At 49.4% G+C, this 21,629-nt stretch overlaps 2 protein-coding genes across 5 annotated transcripts in view; one reads left to right on the forward strand and one right to left on the reverse strand.

Moving 5' to 3' along the window:
• Positions 1-2,406: 2,406 nt before the first annotated feature.
• Nubp1 (nucleotide binding protein 1) lies at positions 2,407-15,067 on the forward strand. Its single transcript, XM_021184554.2, has 11 exons — positions 2,407-2,497; positions 2,572-2,676; positions 4,147-4,280; positions 8,211-8,279; positions 10,232-10,264; positions 10,836-10,926; positions 11,567-11,721; positions 11,820-11,930; positions 12,169-12,271; positions 13,470-13,553; positions 13,890-15,067. The coding sequence occupies exons 1-11, from the start codon at positions 2,479-2,481 to the stop codon at positions 13,946-13,948; spliced, it is 963 nt and encodes a 320-aa protein (XP_021040213.1). The 5' UTR covers positions 2,407-2,478; the 3' UTR covers positions 13,949-15,067.
• Positions 11,139-21,629, reverse strand: part of Tvp23a (trans-golgi network vesicle protein 23 homolog A) — a 33,979-nt gene continuing 23,488 nt past the window's right edge. For 2 of the 4 annotated variants that reach the window (XM_021184557.2, XM_029470676.1), the window contains 6 exons: positions 19,273-19,417; positions 17,990-18,079; positions 17,608-17,736; positions 16,367-16,495; positions 14,845-14,904; positions 11,139-13,533 (listed from right to left, as the gene is read on the reverse strand). In XM_021184557.2, coding sequence (XP_021040216.1) covers positions 14,845-14,904; positions 16,367-16,495; positions 17,608-17,736; positions 17,990-18,079; positions 19,273-19,417 — 553 coding nt within the window. In that variant the 3' untranslated portion in view covers positions 11,139-13,533. Of the gene's footprint in view, positions 13,534-14,822; positions 14,905-16,366; positions 16,496-17,607; positions 17,737-17,989; positions 18,080-19,272; positions 19,418-21,629 lie in introns of those variants that run through there. The other 2 variants (XM_029470677.1, XM_021184556.2) reach the window with 2 other exon arrangements.

The raw sequence follows: 21,629 nt of genomic DNA on the forward strand, positions 1-21,629 counted from the left end.
CCAAGGAACACCGCAAAGTCTCACCATGCAACAAACCTCACACAGAGATTTATTGAGGAGAAACACAGAATGTGGCTGCCTCCGAATGGGAACCGAGATAGCAGCAGGATGGACAAAAGGCCGGGCTTTAAGGGACTTTTGGAGCATGTGTGGTGAGTTAGTGAAGAGTACAGCGCAGACGGAAGTCATGGGTGTGGGGATTCCCAAGGCCCAGGTTTGGGGACTGGCCTGGAGCAGAAATGGCTTGTTAGTCAATCAAGAACCACCCATGTTCCTGAACCATGTGCTCCTCCAACGCTACCCCACCTCAGTCGTCATCACTAAGGCCAATGTGACGTCATCGCTGAAAGCCAACGCAACGTTTCCACCACCACCACTGTTGCATATTTTCCATGTCTATGTTCCATACCCCTATAAAGCTAGCATGATCACAATCTGCTCTCGCGCCCTCTCTCTTTCTCCTCTCTCCTCTCTCCCTTTTCCTCTTCCTCTCTCCAACCCTGCTCAGATATGACCTTTCATGTCTCCCTCCCATTAATCTTTTGCATGAGGTCTGTTGTATATTTTGATTCTTGCAGCATTGCAAGAATTCTTGGCCCCACTCACCAGCATACCCTTTCACTGCAAAACCCTTTCAGGTCTGTTATCCCACAATGCCTCCTACTAATGTCAGAGTCTACACTCAGAAAGTCTCACTAACATGATTGCCTACACAAGAGCTGAATAAGGTCGATCCCAGTACACATGTCAAAGTGGACAGGGGCAGCCTAGACCTCACCCAAATAACTATAGCATTCTACAGGAATGCTGAGACTAAAAGTATAGTCTTCCCCATGGAAGAGCACACCAACTGAATGGGCATCTTTAAAAATAGATATACAAGTATCTTTTATACAGAGTGAACAGATTGTGTGTGTGTGTGTATGTTTTTAAATGTAATATGTAGCATATGTAATAATGTTGTGGGGTATTCATCAGAGATGACTGTTCAGATATGGGTTTAAGCCAATAGGAAGATTTTGCTATTCAGTATCCCAGTGGAGCACTGAGCCTTTCTTGGAATAGGCTTTTAGGCACAAAAACCATGTTCTGGGTTAACCTACTTCAGTAACAAGAACAGTTAGCCAGAATCAGCTCTTCAGAAGCAAAAAAGAAAGGTTAGTACAGTTAGAGACTTTCCCAGAGTCATGGACTTTGATGGATTGGGTCTTTGTTTTCATTTTGACAGGTGCTGCTGTCTATGTGCTGAGTTTTATGGCCTGAATGGCACTTCCATCATGGAGTCAGTTGTGCTAAGGTCTGGGCCCTGTCACAATAACAATGAAAAAAAAAAAGTCCATGAATTTGATAAACAGCAAGGAGAGATAGGAAGGTTTGGGGGAAGGAAAAGGCAGGGAGAAATGATGTAATTATAATCTCAAAAATAAATGAAAAATATTTAGAATCGTTCAATGAAAACAGTAACAACCACCACCACCATCTTGTGCCAAAGTTGCATGCAGCCATGGCTGCTCCCATGGCTGTGATCATGGACAGGATGTCTTCATGGAGTCTAAACACTGCTCCACAGACACAGACAGGCCATTTGTCTAAACACTCACAGACACATTCAGGAGAAATGGTAGCAGCAAGGACAGTGGGGACCTGCAGAAGTGAGAGAAAGCTAGGGAAAGCTCCCAGTGGGGACACAGGAGTGGGTTTGAAGAGGTTTCACCGAACAGATCTGAGGGGAAAGCAACAAAACACAAAACAAAGCATTTTTCTAAATAGCACAGCAATTTTAAGAGTGTGTGGGGGGGATCAGCCCAGGAATGGTGGTGGTGCACATTGTAATCCCAGCAACTGAAAGACGGAGGCAGGAGGACCAAATGAGAACTTACACTGGTGGCGATTGAATTTATGGCTTTTCACTTGCTGGACAGGTACTCTACCACTGAGCTACACCCCTTTGTAAAGTCTCGCCTCTTAGCCAAACATGGCAAGAAAATCATTAATTCAAGATCAACTGAGCCACAATCCCAGCCTGTAACAGAATCTAGGGTAGGGCAGATGATTTGAAACTGAGTAAATATTGACATAGGTTGTACTTTTATTAGTAGTACTGCATCAACACTGAGGCCACGGAGAATAACGTTCTTTGACGACAAAAACCATGCTTTAAAAAAACAAAAACAGAATCAAAAATGTGCATTATGTGTAAGAGTCCATCCTCGCTTTCCCTATGAGTTCTGGGATTTGGACACAGGCTGGCTCAACAGCATCTTTAATCGTTAGAGCCACTTCATCTGCTCAGATGTCATAGATTTCTGAGTCTCGCCCTGTTTTAGTGGGAAGAGGCATAGGAATCCCACCCACTGCACACACGGTTTTGCGCGTGCGCAGTCCTGGTTTAGCGAGACAGTTCCCGCGGCCGGGACCTGCGAGGCGGAAACACGCCCCTGAGGTTCCGGCGAGCGCAGCCCGGGCAAGAGCGGCAGCATGGAGGAGGCGCCCCACGGTGAGCTATCGCAGGACGTGTGGGTGGTCCCGCTGGGACCGAGCCACTTTGACTGTGCCTTCGTCTTCCCGCAGGCTGCCCCGGGGCCGACAGCGCCCAGGCCGGCCGAGGAGCCTCGTGCCAGGGATGCCCCAACCAGAGGCTGTGCGCATCCGGAGCCGGCGCTGCTCCGGATCCGGGTGAGGAAGCAGCGGGCAGATCAGGAAGTGGAAGGGGCGGGACTTGAGGGTGAATGGCAGCAACTAGTGGGCAGTATTCTAATTGGTTGGGGGGCGTAGAAGGCGGAGCTTGAGCAAGAGGGAGGTTTTAAAAGTCAAATAGCGGAAAAACAGTGATGGAAATGGAGGTTTAGTCTGATCTGCGGTAAACATGGAACCGAAGGGGGCATTAAAATAAGCTTGGCGGCACAGGCTTGTTCCCCCGGAAATTGAGGGGCAGAAGCAGAAGGATGGCTACAAGTTAAAAGCCGGCCTGGACTACAGGATGAGACCCAGTATGAGTGAATGAATGAATGAATGAATGAACGAACGAACGAACATTAGGTCGAGTGTGTTGGCACATGTTTGTAATCTCAGCATTTAAGAGGCTAACCCCGGGCTTAGATGAGATCCTGTCTTTATTTTTTTAAAAAAATCAGTAAATAGAACCTCAAAGAAGGATAGAATAGATAAAAGTGATGTGGGGCAGGTACAGGGCTTAAGTAATAACCACTACCTCAGTATCCACAAGGCCAAGCACAGAGAAGAGAATGGAAAAATACTGAGGTCTTTCAGGCCTGAGTCCTGGCACATGTCCATCACAGGTCACAGAGGCTCTGCTCTGTCTGTGGCAAAGAGAAGGACCCCTCCTGTTAAGGAGTCTTATCTTTCAACAGACATGAATGTTCATTATCTCAGTGGAGAGACAGATGGGGGACTGAGAGCAAAGTGGGAAGGAAGCAGAAGCAGGCACGTTAAACTCACCAGGCATAGCACTGGGAGGAGCCGTCTCCAGGGCGAGGAGGACTGAAAGCCTAGCTGGAAGGAAGGCTTTTCAGAGAGAGAGGCTGGGTTTGGTCGTTGAGTCTCCTGAAAACTGATCTTGAGCAAGAATGCCCTCATGGTGAAGACTAGTCACCCCACAGTGTAGTCTGTAAAGATTTGAAATAAGACGTGACATTGGAAACCCAGTATGTTGCTGGGATGGTTGCTTCTGAGAGCCTGTGTGTTTCCCATCCTCAGCCCTGGGGACATTGGAGTTGATCATCCCTTTTTACTGGGGCTAACCTATGCTTAAGACACTTAGCATCCATCGTCCGAGATGCCAGTAGTAGTCCCTCCTTGTGGCATCCAAAGAATTTCTGCAGATGTTAGCAGATGCCTTCTGGGTTATAAAGCTTTACTCTGTACACAGTTCTGTTGAGGAGCTGGGCTTTGAACACCCCACTCTCTCCTCGGAAGGCATGTGCTACTGCATCAATAAGACAATCTTTTCAGGTTAGTAGTGACCTTATTTTCTTCCTAGCATTTATTTTTAGTTTGCTGAAGTGGTATCTCACAAAGAACCTTAGAAACAGCTTAAAGAGTGTGACTCTTCCTAGCACTGTGGAAGAGGGACAGGTAGGACTGAGGGGGGGGGGGGACATCATCACCTCCTCTACTCCTCTGCAGCTGTGGAGGAAATCAGAGAGAAGATGAAGACGGTGAGACACAAGCTCTTGGTGCTGTCTGGGAAAGGCGGCGTTGGGAAAAGCACGTTCAGTGCACACCTTGCCCACGGCCTGGCGGAGGATGGAGACACACAGGTGGGAGCCTGGGCTAAGCTGGGAGCTGCTCCGTGTGACAAAGGGGCTGCTGATGGCTTTAGAGGGTGATTCTTAGACTCCAGGAAAGCAGCCTCTCTGACTGTCTGGACCCTGCCTAGCCACTGGCTGAGGCATCTCCCTGAGCATTCTAACCAAGGTGGCGGTGTACCTCATCACATTCTGGCGGTCATGTAACACAGGGCCTTTTCCATCTGCCCCTCATAAAGCTCTTTCTGTATCTGGAAGTCCTAACCGTGCAGCTGTACCGTGATCCATCTCCTGTGAGCTAAGAGTGCTATTTACATATTCACATGGTCACTTCTCTAGTCAGACAAGCACCTATACATTATTATTGATTTTGTGCATAAAGCGGAAGACATTTTCTGCTTGCCTCTTATAGAATTGACCCTTGTGCTAGCTCCTTCATCTCCAGAGTACAGACAAGCATGAAATTGGAATTCCCTCACCAGGCCATGTGACACAAGCTTGTAATCTCAGCATTTCAGAGCAGGAAGCTTTTGAATTCAAGGCTAGCCATGGCTACAAAGTGAGACCCTCCCTCGTAACAGACAGACTTACTCGGATTCCCAGTTCTGTGCTCTGGGTTCCGGCTTTAGGAAAGGTGTGGTAGCCAAGAACCAGTGCACAGGTTCTATCTAGCTCTGTCCACATCACTGCTGATGCCCTGGCTGGTTACCAGGCCCTCTCTCTGCCTCCATTTTCTCATCTATAAAATGGGTCTCAGAGGCCTGGGTGAGAGGCTGCCGTTACGGTGCAAGCACAGTGCCTACCACACAGTCCGCGTCCTGGCAATGCCCTGGCAGCCATCTTCATTACCAGTGTACGTTGCTACCTGAAGTTCAGAGGGTGATTGCTTTTAGAGTTGTGTTGCAGCCTGCCCAGCCCACAGCACAGGGCAGGTTAAGTGTGTTCATCTGTTCATTGTTCTGTTAGGGGACAGTCTCTTGCCACCAGAGGGTTAAATTTGCATCACCCAGTACAGTGGAACCTTTTTTTTTATTGCAGTCTGCATTTTTTTATAAGGGGCTGGGGCTGGAGCACAGTAGTGGAGCTTTGTCTAACAAGTGCAAGGCCCCTGTTTCATCCCCAGAAGCAGCTCCCCCTCCCCCCACTAACATCAAGAACAACAAACCCTAAAAACAACAAAAACTGATGGTGTTTTGTCCAGAATAAGCGTTTGCTCTAGAACTGTTAGGAATATTCTTAGCTGTGCAACACCAGCCTGGGGAGCTGCTCGCATGCCTTCTTCCAGACAAGAGAGTCTCGCCAATTGCTTGTAAGGACCTTTCAGTATGCAGTCCAGTAGAGACAGGACCTGCAAAAACAGATGAAGAGCTGGCCGAGCTGGCTTACACCTGCAGTCTTGGCGCTCAAGAGGACTGCCAAGAGTCCCAGGCCAGTCTGGGCAACAGAGTGAGTCTGTCTCAATAACGAAAGCATCTGTGGGCCAGCCCCCATTCCCCGGGTGTCTGCAGTGCAGTGTAGATGCAGTGAACATTGAATTCAACTTATTGAGGGTCAGAAGCACAATATCTGTGGTCCACTAGATGCCTGGCACTCAGTCTGCTTCTAGTTGATGCGTGTCATCTTGTGTGGAAAAGGCCTTAGGTAAAGACAGCAGAAGTGGAGTTAAGCCCTGACACACATGCACACACACACACACACACACACACACACACACACATACACACTCGCTCCTAAGCAGAAGAAGGGAGGTATGTAAATGCAGGAGGAGTTAGGAAGATCGAGTGTCAGCACGTCAGCTTCAAGGATGACCTTGGGCTCCATGGGCCAAAGGTGAACAGCATCGGTACTATTAGTTATGATGACCTTTCCTGGGTTTGTAGACACCCCAGCTGGAGGTGCCTGAATCCTCAAGCTCTCATTTTACAGGCCAGAAGCTCAGATAAACAAAACTGAGGGAGAAGTCACCAGGTAAAGTGGCTTTTTGAAAGGCACAGAGTCAAAACCAAGACCTTTAGAGAAGAAACCTGACAGAGTTGAGAGTCCCACTTCCAGTTTACTGTGAGAAGGACTCCCAGCCACCAGCAGCTGAGGGGGCTTGGGGACACTTGGGTACAGGCTTGGTTCTCAGCAGGCACCCACAATCCTGACCTGGGCAGAAGAGAGAGGCAATTGGTTGTTGGGGGTTGGTGAGTCAGACACAGTCTGCCCATAGAGAGCACCCCAAGAAGATCCTGGGCACAGATGACAGTCAGTCTGTGTGTTGTATCCCGTTGTTACTTGGCTCGGTTCCTTCCCTGGCTTGTGGGAAGAATCATTGCTCAAAAGGAACTGATGAGCCGGTGGCTGGAGCCCTGCTGGGCTGTAGAGATGCTTCCCCAGACAGACCCAGGTCCCCACCTCAGGTGGCAGATGTCCCTCTGCTGCACTTTTGGGCCAGGCCAGCAGAGGATGCAGGAGGCAAACAGGATGTTAGTGAAGAACTCCCTGGTGTTCCTCAGTCACAGGCACTGCAGTCAGTCAGCATGTAGGGGAAGTAGGACTGAAGAGGGAAGACAGAGAGCATGAGGCAAATTCCAAAGTTCCCCAGAGGTGCTGCCCTCTGGGTCTCCACTACAGTTCTCCGTGATGAATGGCTGCCCTTCACAAGGGCAGTGCACACTGCTGCAGGCCTTGATTGGTGATCTGGTGGAAGTCTTTTGAGACTACCTAAGTCCCCACAAGATCTTCCAGATTCCTTTCATGTATTTAAGGATTATTTTGTTTATGTGTTTGTGTGAGTGCCATGTGTGTGCCTGATAGGCCAGAAGAAGGTGCCAGATGCCCGGGTGCCCAGAGCTGGAGTTACAGAGAGTTGTGAGCTGCCCAACATGGAACAAAGAGTATTTTTTTCTTGGGTATTCTGGAAGGGCAGTCAGCAGGTGCTCTTATCTCTGAGCCATCTCTCCAGCTCCTCTCTTCCCTCCTCCTCCTCCTCCTCCTCTTCCACCTCATTCTTCTAGTTTTTTGTTTGTTTGTTTGTTTGTTTGTTTGTTTTTGTTGTTGTTGTTGTTTTAGAAAAGAATATATGAGGGCAGGAGCGATGGCTCAGTGGTTAAGAATACTGACTGCCCTTTTAAGAGGACCTAGGTTCATTCTCACACCCATATGGCAATTCACAGCTGTCTATAACTCCAGTTCCAGGGGATCTGATGTCCTTTTATAGCCTACATGAACACCAGGCATGTATGAGGTGCACAGACATCCACACAGGCAAGACACCTGTATGCATAAAAGTTAAAAGGGGAAGGGGTGCAGATCTGTGCTCAAGTGCAGTTCCTGAGGTGGCCAGAAGGGGACACCAGATCCCCTGAAACGAGTTACAAAGGGTCTTGAGCCACCCGACGTGGGTGCTGTGCATCCATTTCAGGCTCTCTTTAAGAGAAACATATTCTCTTACTATCCAAGCATCTGGCCAGCATCTCCTTTCTTATTTAAAGGCTGTTTTGAAAGCTCGTTGTCAGCATGGTCCCAGGAACATGGGGCTTGCCTAGAGGTCAGCCATAATTTCTGCACAGGCCTCCTGTGTAGGCCTGACTGTGGTGGAAAGAGTACTGGCACTGGAGATGTTGACTTTAGTCCCATCTCTGTTCCCTGCTTATTGATCAAGTCCCTGGGCCTCTCTGAACCTCAGCCTCATCTTCCGTGATGCAGCCTAGGTCCACTCCTAGGCTGAGTGAACTAACTGCCGTCAGTGGCCTGATGTATGACCACCCTGTTCCACGCGGGTGCTGCGTGCACGCCTGTTGCCCTAGGAGTTCCTGAAAGGTCCATGCTGAGTCTTTCCCATGAGAAAGTGGAAGCTCAGTCATTTGTTTTTGTGTGTTGGCCACGCCCCATCTCACTGTGCATAGCTTGAAAGTCTGGCGGCAGTCAGTGATGGCACCACCTGTCTCTTATTCTCAGGTCGCTCTTCTGGACATCGATATCTGTGGGCCATCGATTCCCAAGATCATGGGCTTAGAAGGAGAGCAGGTAATAGCTGACGGGGGAATCTGACCGGTTCTCTTTGGGCAAGCACGTACAGTAGCCCCTCTGTCTCCTTTCTCAATGGCTGTGGATTTAAGGGTTTGGGATTAGATATAAAGAACATCCACGTATGTGAGAAGCATTGGGGTTTTTTGTTTGTTTGTTTTTTGGGTTTGTTTTTTTGGATTTTTGGTTTTTGGGTTTTTGGGTTTTTTTTGCCTTTTATGGGTGGGAGTGGGAAACAGCAAGCGGAATGCAGAAGTGAGAGGCGGAAATTCAACTCTGAGCAGTAACTCAGGGCCAGGGTTAGCTTGAGTCTGCACTGGAAGCAAGGGAATCTTTCAGAGCTGTGGTCTCTGCTAGGGAACTGAGACTCTGACTGTATGTAGCACTGCTGAATGACACAGCAGCAGGGCAGTGGGGTTCTCTGCTACTGGCCTCATCCTGGAAGGACCTCTGGTGGTGGGCAGAATCAGGGCTGGGCTCAGACACCACGGGCAGTGCTGTCTCTCTCGTTCCCTCCGGGTCCTCTTGTAGGCTGATGATCCTCATGGGAGAGATCCGAAGACAGGAGACCAAGGCAGGGGAGGAGACAGGAACAGGAACATTTAACCTCAGCAAACAGGAAGCTCACCTAGGCGTTTGCAGTGCCTAGGGTGTACAGATGAGGATGCTAGTGTGCATAGTGGTACCCAGGTTGAGGTAACAAAGCAGGCTTGTGCCCCAGTCAGTGAGTCTTTGCACAACACACATGCCAACATGGGTATCCTTACAGTGCAGTTGTCCTATGAAGTAGAAATTTAGCCAGGCATGGTGGTGTAAGCTGTAGTCCCATCTACTTGGGAGGGTGAGTCAAGAGAATCGCTTAGTTTTGGGGGTGGGAGGCTGGCATCAGGACTCTGTCTGGAAAACTGAAAGAGGAGAAGGCCTGGTCTGATGTGTAGGTAGAAGTTGCCTCAGTTCTAATTTTGTAATAAACAGAACAGTGCCCAGCCCTGGGGGTCTATGCCCAGAAGTACCTCTGTGGGGCTGCCCGGGGACTCTGAGCCCTTGCCCCTGTAGGTAGCATTCTGGAGTCAGGGCTCAGGCCACTGACTGGGACAGTTTTTGGGTTTCTTTGGTTGGTTGGTTGGTAGGTGGGTAGACAAGCTCTCACTGGGTGGCCCTTGGTGGCCTGGAATTCACAGCCTTCAGGGTGTTGGGATTAAAGGTGTGCAACACCACACCCAGCCCAAGGGCAGCTTTAAAATTTTATGTGTAAGGGTATTTTCCCTGCATGTGTCTGTGAATCATGTACTCACATATGTCCAAAGAGTCCCAAAGAGGGTATCAGATCCCCAGGACCTGGAATTACAGACAAATATGAGCAGCTACCATATAGATGCTGGGAACTGAACCCACGTCCTTTGAGCCAGTACCTTTAACAGCTGACCCGCCTCTGTCACCTGCTCAGGGCAGCCTTGAATTAGCTGTGGCACTGAAGGCCACTGGGTAGTAGTCCCCCTCTGCTCCTGTGCATGGCGGCCTGGCTGACCTCACATGCTTGCATTTTCTCAGCAGCTGGCAGCACTCTCCTTCTTCTTAAAGACCTGAGTTGTGCCTGAACTTGAATAAGTTTGGTTCCTTGGCAAGGGCAGGGATAGAGTGTTTGTCTCAAATAAGGTCTTCATTTCTCAACCCTCCCTTAAGAACTGAGTGGCCAGCAGACAGAAGTGTTTGCTGACAAGCCTGATGACCTGTGTTCTGGGATCTACACGGGAAAGGAGAGTCCTGAAGGCTGTCCTCTGACCTCTGTATATGCAGTCATGAAACACACAGGCACACACACACCACTAAATAGAAGTAATTAAGGGGCTTTTTAATTGACTGGTGCAGGACAGGACAGTGAATCTCACTGTGTGAAGCCATCGCCCACGGGTACTTTGTCAGTGACAACAATGACTGTCATGTTCCCACAGGTTCACCAGAGTGGCTCCGGATGGTCTCCAGTGGTGAGTGAGCCTTCCTGGGGAGGCAGCGTGTGAGGGTTAGTTATATCTGACGGGCTGTTAGAGGCAGGGGTTGAATGTTGACTGAGACTGTTTTCCAGACCAAGGATGAGCAGGCCTTGGCTGTAATGGGGCTCATAGATCTGTGCCGTCTGGTTCCATAGTTCCAAAGTGGTACTGTGCAGCTGAGTGACCACAGTGTACCCCAGTCAAACCTCACCTACAAGACTGGGTTTCGGGGTCTCTGCTGATTCAATTAGAACACCCGAGGAGACTGTTTATCTTAGCATCGTTGACTTGTTGCTGAGGCACAGGCGACACATGGCCTCCTGTAGATCCCACTATGGCCACCTGTTTCTCAAAAATGTTTTGAGGCTGCAAAGAGCAAGTGTGGGTGTGAGGCACATGGTACCTTTATCCTCAAGATAGTCTCATCATCATCATCATCATCATCATTGTTATTATTTTACCAAATTCCTTGGGAAGTGCCCTCTTGTGGTTTTATGTAGATGTGTCATGTCCTTGTTCCCCGTAAGCAAACATGTTTCTCCCCCTATTCCCATTTCTGCTGCAGTACGTGGATGACAACCTGGGGGTGATGTCTGTGGGCTTCCTGCTTAGCAGCCCAGATGATGCTGTCATCTGGAGGGGACCAAAGAAAAATGGTTTGTCACTGCTCCCCGGCTCTGACTCCTGGTCCTGGCTGTTGGGGAGGCTGTGGGTGCCTGATGGGCTTTGTGGTGCGTTCATGCTGTTATTTTGGTCCTGGGGTGGAGCCTAGGACCTCATGCCTACTAATGCTCTCACCTGGAGCCTGTAGTGTGTTCTGTTTCAGCATCCACCCTCCCTGATAAAAGAAAACTATGAGAAATACAAGTTTTCAGTGTAGACATTTTATTACCTACTGTGAGCTTTTCTACTTTTGAGACTTGCAGGACCCTGAAGTGATCTGTAGTGCGATCACGTGACTGGTCTGTGTCAAGGAGGGAAGTGTGGAGTGAAAACCCCTTTCTGGGGAAGCCTAAGATGATGCAGATAGCACCACTGGGCAAGCACCTTCTCCCTATTGACACTTAAGCCACATGACTGTTGGAACCACATGTCTATGCCACACATAGACAGGAGCTCCCCTGACTCCATCATGGCCACCCAGCATGTCTACAGATCTCACCTCCTGCCCCCTGGGGACAGCAGTGTCACTGTGTTGAGGCTGAGAATGTAGGCCAAATGCTTATGCATAATGAGAGATGCTGCTGGAGATGTATGCCAGAAAGAAGGCCCACACTCAGCCTTGCCCACTTCCAGGTATGATCAAGCAGTTCCTCCGTGATGTAGACTGGGGAGATGTGGACTACCTCATCATAGACACCCCACCTGGCACGTCTGATGAACACCTCTCAGTGGTCCAGTACCTGGCTGCGGCACACATTGATGGGGCAGTGATCCTCACCACCCCTCAGGTGAGTGTGTGCTCTGATGACTGTGCAGCATCTCCTGGACCACATGTGCCTTTCCGTGCCCTTTGAATGAGGGATAACTGCTCTGTGAACTTTGTCAGGAGGTGGCCCTCCAGGATGTCCGGAAAGAGATCAGCTTCTGCCACAAGGTGAAGCTGCCCATCATTGGTGTGGTAGAGAACATGAGCGGTTTCATCTGCCCCAAGTGCAAGGTGAGGGTCCCCAGTGCAGGCCTAAGCACACCATTGTCACAGTGAGGAAACGGCAGGGATGGTTTCTGCTTTTCCTGCTGTGTTGGGAAGGGAGGGTCTCCATCAAGCCCTCTACTACTGCCTGCATGAAATGCTTCAGAGTTTCACAGGCAACAAGGCACTGTTTCACAATGTCTAAAAACTAGTTGTTCTAAGATGCAGAAGCAAAATAAAGCCTCCTTCTCTTTCTGCCTCACAGAAAGAGTCTCAGATCTTCCCTCCCACGACTGGGGGTGCAGAGGCCATGTGCCAGAATCTGAAGATCCCGCTTCTGGGCAAAGTGCCGCTGGATCCACACATAGGTGAGTGTGAACACAGCAGTTCTGAGGGGCCTGTGCTGTGTGCACAGCCATCTTAGCAGCTCGGGGGCTTGGATGCAGATCCAGCAGTGGTGGCTCAGAACTGGACCCACAGAGTTCCTTAGAGGCTGCAGCCACAGGAGAGAAGCAGTGAGGCCTGGGGCAGGCACCTCAGATCCTCCATGAAATGTCAGCTATGTGTCCCTAGGACTGCAGGGCCCTTGGTCACTCTGCTCCTGTGCTGGGCTCTGACATACTAGTCGGGACCATGTTGAATATCCTAGGATCCTGACGATTGTGCTCTGAATGCTCTTCAGAACTGAGGGAGTGGTGTGCAATTAGCTCTGTCCCAGGCTCATCCAGGTATTGGTTTGCTGTGAGGAGACAGGGGCTCTTCTGCCCTGTAGATTCCACTTTCCCGACAATAAGAGTTGAGCTTGCTTGAGTCGCAGATGTCTGTGACGGGAACAGGAAGTGGAGCAGTGCCAGGTGCCTAGGTCTCAGAGGGAAGAGCCTGAGGCAGACTACTTTCAGCTGCAGATGACTACCCAAATGTAGGAGCTTCCCTTCTCCTGTCAGGGAAGAAGGGACTGACTGAGGTGTTTGAACAGGGCCTTGGGTAACAACATGGGGACTGGGCCTTGAGGGAGGTTCACAGGCAAAGCTGTGTCTCCTCTGGGTTACATATGGTCCTCAGAATGGTGAATGTGTGTCCCTGTTTATGTGTGTGTGTGTGAGAGAGAGAGACAGAGACAGAGACAGACAGTGCAGCTGGGAAGGACCATAATGGACTGATAGGGTTGTAGGCAGAGGACAGGGTGCGTGCACCCAGGGTTCTGCTCACTAAGAGGCAGTGTATACTCCACATTTCCTCAGAGATGCAGAAGCTTGTCCTATCTGCATTTCCTTTCTTAGTCCTTGATGTTCTGATTCTCTCTCCTGTATTCTCATTTTCCTGGGCTGCGGGTTCGTGGCTCTCATGCAGACTCCTGGGCCCACTCAGAGCAGAGCAGTTCTTTGGGCCTAGACTCTGCCTTTGCCGTAGCAAAGCAACATCGTTGCTGAGGAAGGGACACAACTGGGGCCCGTGTTGTGTCTCTCCACTTTTGCTGTCCTTGAGTGGGGAGCCGCAGGCAGCCATACAGCAGCAGGCACAAGAGAGCAAGGCTTTTACAAGGGTCTCCTTTCCTCTCTCTTTAAGGCAAGAGCTGTGACAAAGGCCAGTCTTTTTTTGTTGAAGCTCCAGATTCCCCAGCCACAGCAGCCTACAGAAGTATAACTCAGAGTAAGTACTTGAAACATCGCCCGCAGGGAGGCACCTAGAGGAGCGAAGTGTGCAGAACTGGAGGGTTAACCTGCCAGCTTCAGCTGGGGACAGCAGGGGTGCTGAGACCCCCATGACCAGCATAGCTCCCCCATCCAGGAGACTCTGAGACTAGTCCCCCGTGTGTCAGCACTATGAGCTACTTCTTAGTGTGAGAAACGGGGCAGGTGACGTTCATAGCATGGGAAATACTTGCCATTAAGGCCAATAAAACTGACTGGAATCCTAACTGGTAAGCCAAAGCAAGCCACGGGCAAAGGTGTTGGGCGAGAACTCACCTCTCGACTTGTCTTTTAGGGATCCGAGACTTTTGTAATTCTCGTCAGTCACATGCTGAGACCCTCATCAGTCCCTGAAGTGAAATAGGACCAAGTGCCACCTGCTAACCCCAGAGTTGGCAGGCCACGTGTCCAGACACCTGGGCAATGAGGGACAGGTGGTGCCATAGCCACCAGATGCTGACAGGATTTGAAGTCACTCATTAAGACACTGTAATCACCTTTCTGCCTATTTCCTCGAGATCAAAGGTACAGGCGCTCTGCATCCAGGTGCCATTCATCAGAAAATAAAAATGTCTCCTTGAACCTGTCCCTTAGGGCCTGCTTTCTGGAATCCAAGGGACTAGGAACTCTCTGAGTCACAGGACTCCCAGGAACTGTTTCGCCTCACGTGATAAGCCTAGGGAGACACAGAGGATGACACCTGCCTCTGCCCACACTGGGGTCTCCAGCTCTGGGAGGTCTCCAGTCATGCTGGGATCGGTGTGGGTGCTTTGGCTGGGGGTCATCAGAACCCCTGGCAAAGCCTGTAAGTCACCCATGAGGTGATGGGTACCTTCAAGACATCCGGTATTTCCCAGGGTCCCAGGCAAACCATCACCTGGCACTTCTGAGACACAGATGTAATTGTCCTCGTGATCTGGGACTAAGACGTAGAATTGAGAGCTGCTGAGGGAACTCATTCCAGATTTCCACTGTACTGTGGCATGACACTGGAATGTGGGCAGCCCCCTCCCCTATCCTCTCCTGCCCCTGTACATGTGAACTCTTGGAGTGTACTGGGGTCCCTGTAGGGCAGATGTAGTCTTTCCAAAGCTCGATGGATCCCGAGCAGGCCCTAAATATCGGGGTTCTAGCTTGGACTTGCTCTGGGTCAACTTGGAGGACTGGGAAAGGCCACCTAGGCCTGGAGCACAGGTCAGGAGCTGCTTTCCCACAGGTGCTCAGGCCTCTGGCCTGCACTTGCTGCTCACCTAGTGCCGGTGGATGTCCAGCCCTTCCAGCCTGGGCTTCTCAAAGTCACCTGGGAAATCCTGCAAGGCAAGAGAAGCCATGACTGTCCCAACAAAGAGCAGGCTCACTGGGGAGACCCACAGCCACAAGTAGCCAAAAAGACTCCTCCATCCCTCATTTCTGACAACTTGACAATTGGCAATTATTAAGACAATTATCCAAGAAATATTTCCTGGCTTCAAACAAAAACAAGGCTTTGTCATTCTTTCCTCAATTCTGTGGTGTGTGTGTGTGTTCGTCCATGTGCATGTATGTGCAGGCATTTGCATCCCATGATGTACCTGTGGGGGTCAGAGGACAACTTTTGGGGCCTTATTTCTCTCTTTCCACCTTGTTTTTGAGGCAGGATCTATCATCTGTCTCTGTACTGTATACTCCAAGCTAGTTGGCCCAAGAACTTCTCTATCTGCCTTCCCATCCAGAATGCTGGGATTAGAGATGCTTGCCCCACACCTGGCTTGTGTGCATTCTTGGGATAGAATTCAGGTTGTCAGGTTTACACATCCAGTGCTTTTACACACTGAGCCCTCTCCCTGGCCAGTTGTAGGTTTTGATTTAATTACTTGATTTTATGTGTATGTTGCCTGAATGAATGTATATGTGTAATGTGTGGTGCCTGTGGAAGTCAGAAGCGGGTGTCGGAATCCTCTGGAACTGGAGTTACAGATAGGTGGCTGAGCTGTGTATGGGTGCTGGGAAACCGATCTAGGCCCTCTGCGGGAGCAGCAAGGTTTCTTCATTTTAGCCCCAGTCTTAAATATCACTTAAAACTAAACAGTAGTCACAAAATGTCGGACACTTTGTTGATAGGAGCTGTCAGTTTGTTACAGACAGAATGGTGGGTGCCAGGAGCTAGGGACAAATAGGGAGCTAGTGTCTAAAGGACTGTGCTCGGGCTGGAGAGATGGCTCAGTGGTTAAGAGCACTGACTGCTCTTCCAGAGGTCCTGAGTTCAATTCCTAGGAACCACATGGTGGCTCACAACCATCTGTAATGGGATCTGATGCCCTCTTCTGGTGTGTCTAAAAACAGCTATGGTATTTAAAATAAATAAATACATCTAAAAAGGACTGTGCTCTTGTTGGGAATGAGAAGGTTCTGGGGCATCTGTGAAAGGCTGTCCCTAGAACTAATTGACCTAGTGTGTGTGTGTGTGTGTGTGTGTGTGTGTGTGTGTGTGTGTGTGTGTTTTAACTTGTTTGTTTACTAAGTAGCCCTGCCTGGGCTGGGCTGGAACTCATTATGTAGACCAGGCTGGCCTTAACATCAGAGATCTGCCTGCCCGTGCCTCCAGAGTAATGATATCAAAGGTGTATACCATCAGGCCCAACAAGAACTACACAACAGAAATAGTCAACATGGTGGATTTTACATACATACACAGTAAAAAGCAATAGGAAGACTGTTAAAAACTGCAACTGCATGCAGGTGCCCTTCTCTGTCACCTAGAAGGAAGGTTCTAGGGAGGGACTCATCACTCACCGTCTGAAATACTGTCTGGGACAGAAAGCTGGCTGCAACTGTGCGCATATCACCATCGCCCCCCATCTTACAGAGGATATAGCCGTAGAGGTTCGCAGCTTGGAGGGAAATGCCAGCAATCACAAGAGCCTGCATTGGGCAAAGCAGAGGGAAGCCCGCTGAGGGTGCACACCCACAGAGAAGGGCTGGTATGGCTACTCTGTCAACACGAACACCTAAGCAACCAAAAGGCTGTGGCCACCACAGGTCAGTAAAGGAGACTAGTAGAGAAACAGAACCTGCCCAAAGTCATGGAGCTGGTGCTGGTGAGAGGCAGAAACCAAAGGAGCCCATTTGCTGTCACAGTGTTGCTACTACTGTGCCGTGTATTCTGTGTCCTCATTGAATGGACAGCTCTCCCAAAGAAAATGGGCACTGTCAGCCTTCCGACCAAGAAAGGCTGGTGGCTAACAACAGATACCGCACATTTTAGTAAAAACTCCTTCCTAAGAGGCTGAAGATGCAGCTCAGTGGGAGTACTTACCTAGCCTGCACAACCACAAGGCCCTTGGGGGTCCCTCCCCAGCACTTCAGAAACAATACATCATTTCATATCAGCATTATTCATTCTTATCCACTAAGGAATGAATCAGAACGTGCTATGTATGCATGCCATGGAATATTATTTAACCCTACAAAGAAAGTGTAGTTTGGGTGGGCCTGACCATGTGCTAAGTGAAAGAAGCCACCTAGGAAAGAACGAATACTGTGTGATTCCATTTACGTAACATCCTGGAACAGGCAAGTCTACCTAGGAAGGTGAGTTTCAGGAGCCAGGGAAATGGCATAGAGCACAATGCCTAGAGGACAGATTTTCTTTGAGGTGGTGAAAATAATTTTTAAATGGGCTGGAGAATTCTCCCAGCAGCTAGGAGAACTTGCTGTTCTCACAGAGGACCTGAGTGTGGTGCCCAACACTTCAGTCAGCAGCTGCCAGCTGCAGGGGAACGCAGGCTCTCTCTGCCCTCTGAGGGCACCTGTACTTGCTGCACATATCACACACACACTCACATAGTTGTAATAAAATCTGGGATTTTTTTTTAATCCTGACATTGTGATATAACTCCACAAGATTGACAGAAGCCACAGAATTTAACCCTCATATGGTGAATGTACCATGGGGCTATTTCCATCAAGCTTCTAGAGTGACCACTTCTAGTCCCTGGTTTGTCAGAGCAGCAGGGGGTCAGGGAGCATCTTACCAGCCACTTTAGCTTCAAGGAGAACAAGGTACTGAAGAAGAACACAATCCAGATCACTGGGCAGATGATGAGACCAAGCCAGAAGATGCGTGCCTCTGCCTCAGTGGCAGCCATGTGGTTTGCAGAGACCTGTTGGGGACAGCCAGTATAGCTTTTGCTCATTTGTTTCTCTGCATAATATCCCTGGCTGTCCTGAAACTGGCTTTGTAGACCAGGCAAGCCTCGAACTCACAGAGATCCACCAGTCTCTGCCTCCCAAGTGCCAAGATTAAAGGTATGCACTACCACCACCCAACTGGCACACACACACAACTTGGGAACCTGTGTAAACTTCACACAGCCTTCCCCCAGTTCTTATAGGTTTTATTGTTGCAAAGCGTACCTTTCTGGCTTCAAATATCCAGTGGCTTTTCCCGTCCTCGTCTATCTGGTTCCACCATCGAAGACCCACCATGAGTCTTCCAGTTACATTCTGAGGAAAGTGAGCAAAAGGGCTGTGAGCACACAAGGCACAAAATGGCTGACTGTTTCTGTGATGGTCTTCCTATGTAGCCCAGGATAGGCTTGAACTCTCAAGCCTCCTACTTCAGCCTCTTGAGTGGTGAGTATTAGGTTCGTGCAGTGCACACAACTAGTGTTGGTTGTAAACTCCCACAGAAAGCATTAAGGCAAGGGTGTTAAGCTGTAGGATGGCAGTGGGTGGCAACACTTCTGAGCCTGAGGATCTGAGTTTGATCCCACGACCACATGGAGAAAGAATTGACTTCTACAAGCCATCCTCAGACCACAAGTGCATTCCAGCACAGGCGTGCGTGCACACACAAGAAAGAAAGGGGTGAAAGGATGCTGAACTGTAATTGTTTCTTGAATGAACTTTCCAAGCTTCATATCTCTAAGCTTACTTTTTTGTTTTGCTTTGTTGTATTTTTTTTTTTTGAGACAGAGTCTCACTTGGTTGGCCTACAAGTTGCTATGTAGACCAGGCTGCTCTCAAACTCAGATCCACCTGCCTCTGCCCACCTACTCCCATCCCCCTACCCTGAGTGCTGGTTTACCATGCCAGGCCCTACTTACTTTGAAATGTGAGATTCTAGCCAGGTATGGTGGTGCATGCCTTGAATCCCAGTCCTCAGGAGGCAAAGGCAGACAGATCTCTGTGAGTCAGAGTTCAACCAGGGTTACCTAGAGAGAAACTATCTCAAAAGCCAAAGACTGCTTCAAAATAAAACACACGTTCACATTATATGTCTATATATGTCCATATATACCATGAGACTCGTACAAAGTCCAAAGCCATATGGGTTCATCACTCCCATGGTGCACCTGCACCTATGATAATGATCCTGGAAGCTACTTACTGAGGCACCTTTGCCCTCTAATTGTAAGTGACACGGGCCCAGTAATCTGTAACATTTTGTGTGGAGGGGAGTGTTCCCGTGCCATAGCACACTTTTGGGAGGGTTGGCTCTCTCCTTACACAGAGTGGATTCCAAGGCTCTTGCTCTGGTCCAAGCTTGACAGCAGCACCCCTTACCCCCTGAGCCATATTGTCCACCCCACAGTGTTCTTTAACAGGTAGCAACAATGTAAACCAAAGCACCACATGCACAGAGGACATCACCACCTGGGAGCAAAGTCTAAGTGTTCCTAGAGAGGAAGCCTTACCTTCACGGACCAGAAGTCAAAGGACAGGAGGAGGAGCACGGTGACAAAGCAGCCCACAAAGCTCTTGCTGAACCAGTCACAGCACACATAGGTGACGATGGCACTCACTCGGAAGAACAGGTGGAAGAAGGTAGCCAGGGGGTGCCTAGGGAGAACCTGGAACTCAGACACAAGAACAGGGGTGCCCAGGGAAACCTAGAACTCAGACTCAAGAGCAGGGGGTGCCTAGGGAGAACCTGGAACTCAAACCCAAAAACAAGTCATTAAACTCACTTGGGCATCACCAGTGAGGCATTCTTCTCTGAGTGATTCATCTCAAAGCTCAAGCAACAGTACTGTGCACATATACTAGCACTCCTCAAAGTGACAGTCTCCTGCATTCCAGGCTGGCCTCAAATGTAACGTGTAGCCAGTGATGGCCTTGGAACATGTGCTTCTCCTCCCTCCACATGTTAGATTACAGGTATGTACTACTACACTTGGTCTACATGGCACTGGGGGATCGAACTCAGAGCTCCCTACACCTGACCTATATCCCAGCCCCTGAAACATGTTACAACATTTGTTATTTTCTCCCTCGAAGAACCCAGGACTTTCCCCTAATCTGACTCCAAACATCAAACATCATTTGCCCTCTTTGAAACAAGGTCACTTCTGAAGTGAAGTGAGACCAGGATTTCTTGTCTTCCCCCCCAGTGGTGACAATCAGTTCCCTAAAGGTAAAGTTTGGGTCATTCCATAAGCACAGATGCAGCTCACAGGGTAGAGCTCTCAGCCCACAGGACGAGGCATAAAGCTCACTCCCAGAGAGTAGAAACAATGACGCCATAAATGGGGATCCAGCTCATGCCGGCTGCTTGGCCATGAGTGATAACTAGATGCTGGAGTTCCCTAAGAAGACAGTTACTGAGCATTGTGCCTTCAGATGCCAGCCTGCCTAAGAAGAGCCTGAGGCACAGGGAGCCCCCAGCCTGCAGCAGCTCCATCTTAACGAATAAGACTGTTAAAAAGCCCCACCAAGCCATCTAGAACAGATAGCAGTGGCCACAGGGGACACATGAATAGCAGTGGGTGACACTGACAGGACCTGGCTTCTTGGAGGTCCAGAGCACTTGATGCTCCTCCAAAGGCCCAGAGTGCTTTTCCCAGCACCCATGTCTGGGAGTTCACACCACCTGTAGCTCCAGCTACCAGGGGTGGGAGGTGGGGGAATCTAATACCTTTTTCTGACCTCCAAGGGCACTGAACTCACATACGTGCATTTGCACAAGTGCACTCTGTCTCTCTCCCACTCACACACCCACCCACCACCCAAATAATATATCTTTTGAAAATGGTAGGGAGAAGGGGGTGATGAAAAAGCCTACCCCAGCTCTGTAGGAAGGGCTGCTCACCCTAGGAATGCAGCCAGTGCAAACAGAAGGTCCCTGTGATATTGAGTCACACCTAGCTCACAGTGAGATGTGCAATGAGGCTCAGAATCACATCACCTGTGCCTCATGTTCTGCAGGAGGAGAGGCCGTTGCTTAGGAACAGGTATTTGCCAGAACATTGTCCTCTGCTCTGCAGGTGAGGGCTTATTCTGTTCCCAGGTGTCCCTACCATTTCAAGTTAGACATGATCACATGTCACTTTAAAACATCCTAGAATGTTCCAGAAGAAAAGTCTCACAGTCTTTTACCTTGAACCTTGTTAGTGATTGTTTTTTTCAGCTAGCTGTATCAATAGAGTTTTACCCTTTATCCAGGTAATACCAGAGATAAACTCATCCTTGGGCATTCTTCCTGGAAGAAAAGTCACATCCGAGATATTTTAAATAGAGCTGGAAAGACGCCTCAGTGAGGAACTTCCCATGCAAGTGTAAGTACTGGGATTTAAATTCCCAGACATACACAGAAAAGATGGATGTGGTGGCCTGCTTCTAATCCCAGCTCGCAAAAGGCTGAGACAGGATCCCCTGGTCAATCTAGCTAACCAGATCAGCCATAATGGCCAGCCCTGAGTTCAGTGAGCTACCCTGTCTCAGAAAATGGAAGGTGATTGAGGAAGACATCAGCCTCAGTCCTCTACACATACACGTGCACACGCACAAACCTCACACACTTCCCCACACACATACACATGCAAAAAATGTTTAAGGTTTATATATTTGCTGTGTTAAATGCTCTGATTGAGTCTATTAAGATCATTAGGAAGGGGTTGCAGAGATGACGTAGTGGCTAAATGCACAGGCTGCTCTTCTGACTCCCAGTGCTTCTGCGGTGTCTCACAAACCTGTCCTGTTCCAGGGGATTCAGTGCCCCTCCAGCTCCATCAGAGCACAGCGCCGTAGGTTCAGCTCTGGGGTTAAAACCTGG

Source organism: Mus caroli, chromosome 16 (assembly GCF_900094665.2).
Source record: "Mus caroli chromosome 16, CAROLI_EIJ_v1.1, whole genome shotgun sequence".
Lineage (NCBI taxonomy): Eukaryota > Metazoa > Chordata > Mammalia > Rodentia > Muridae > Mus > Mus caroli.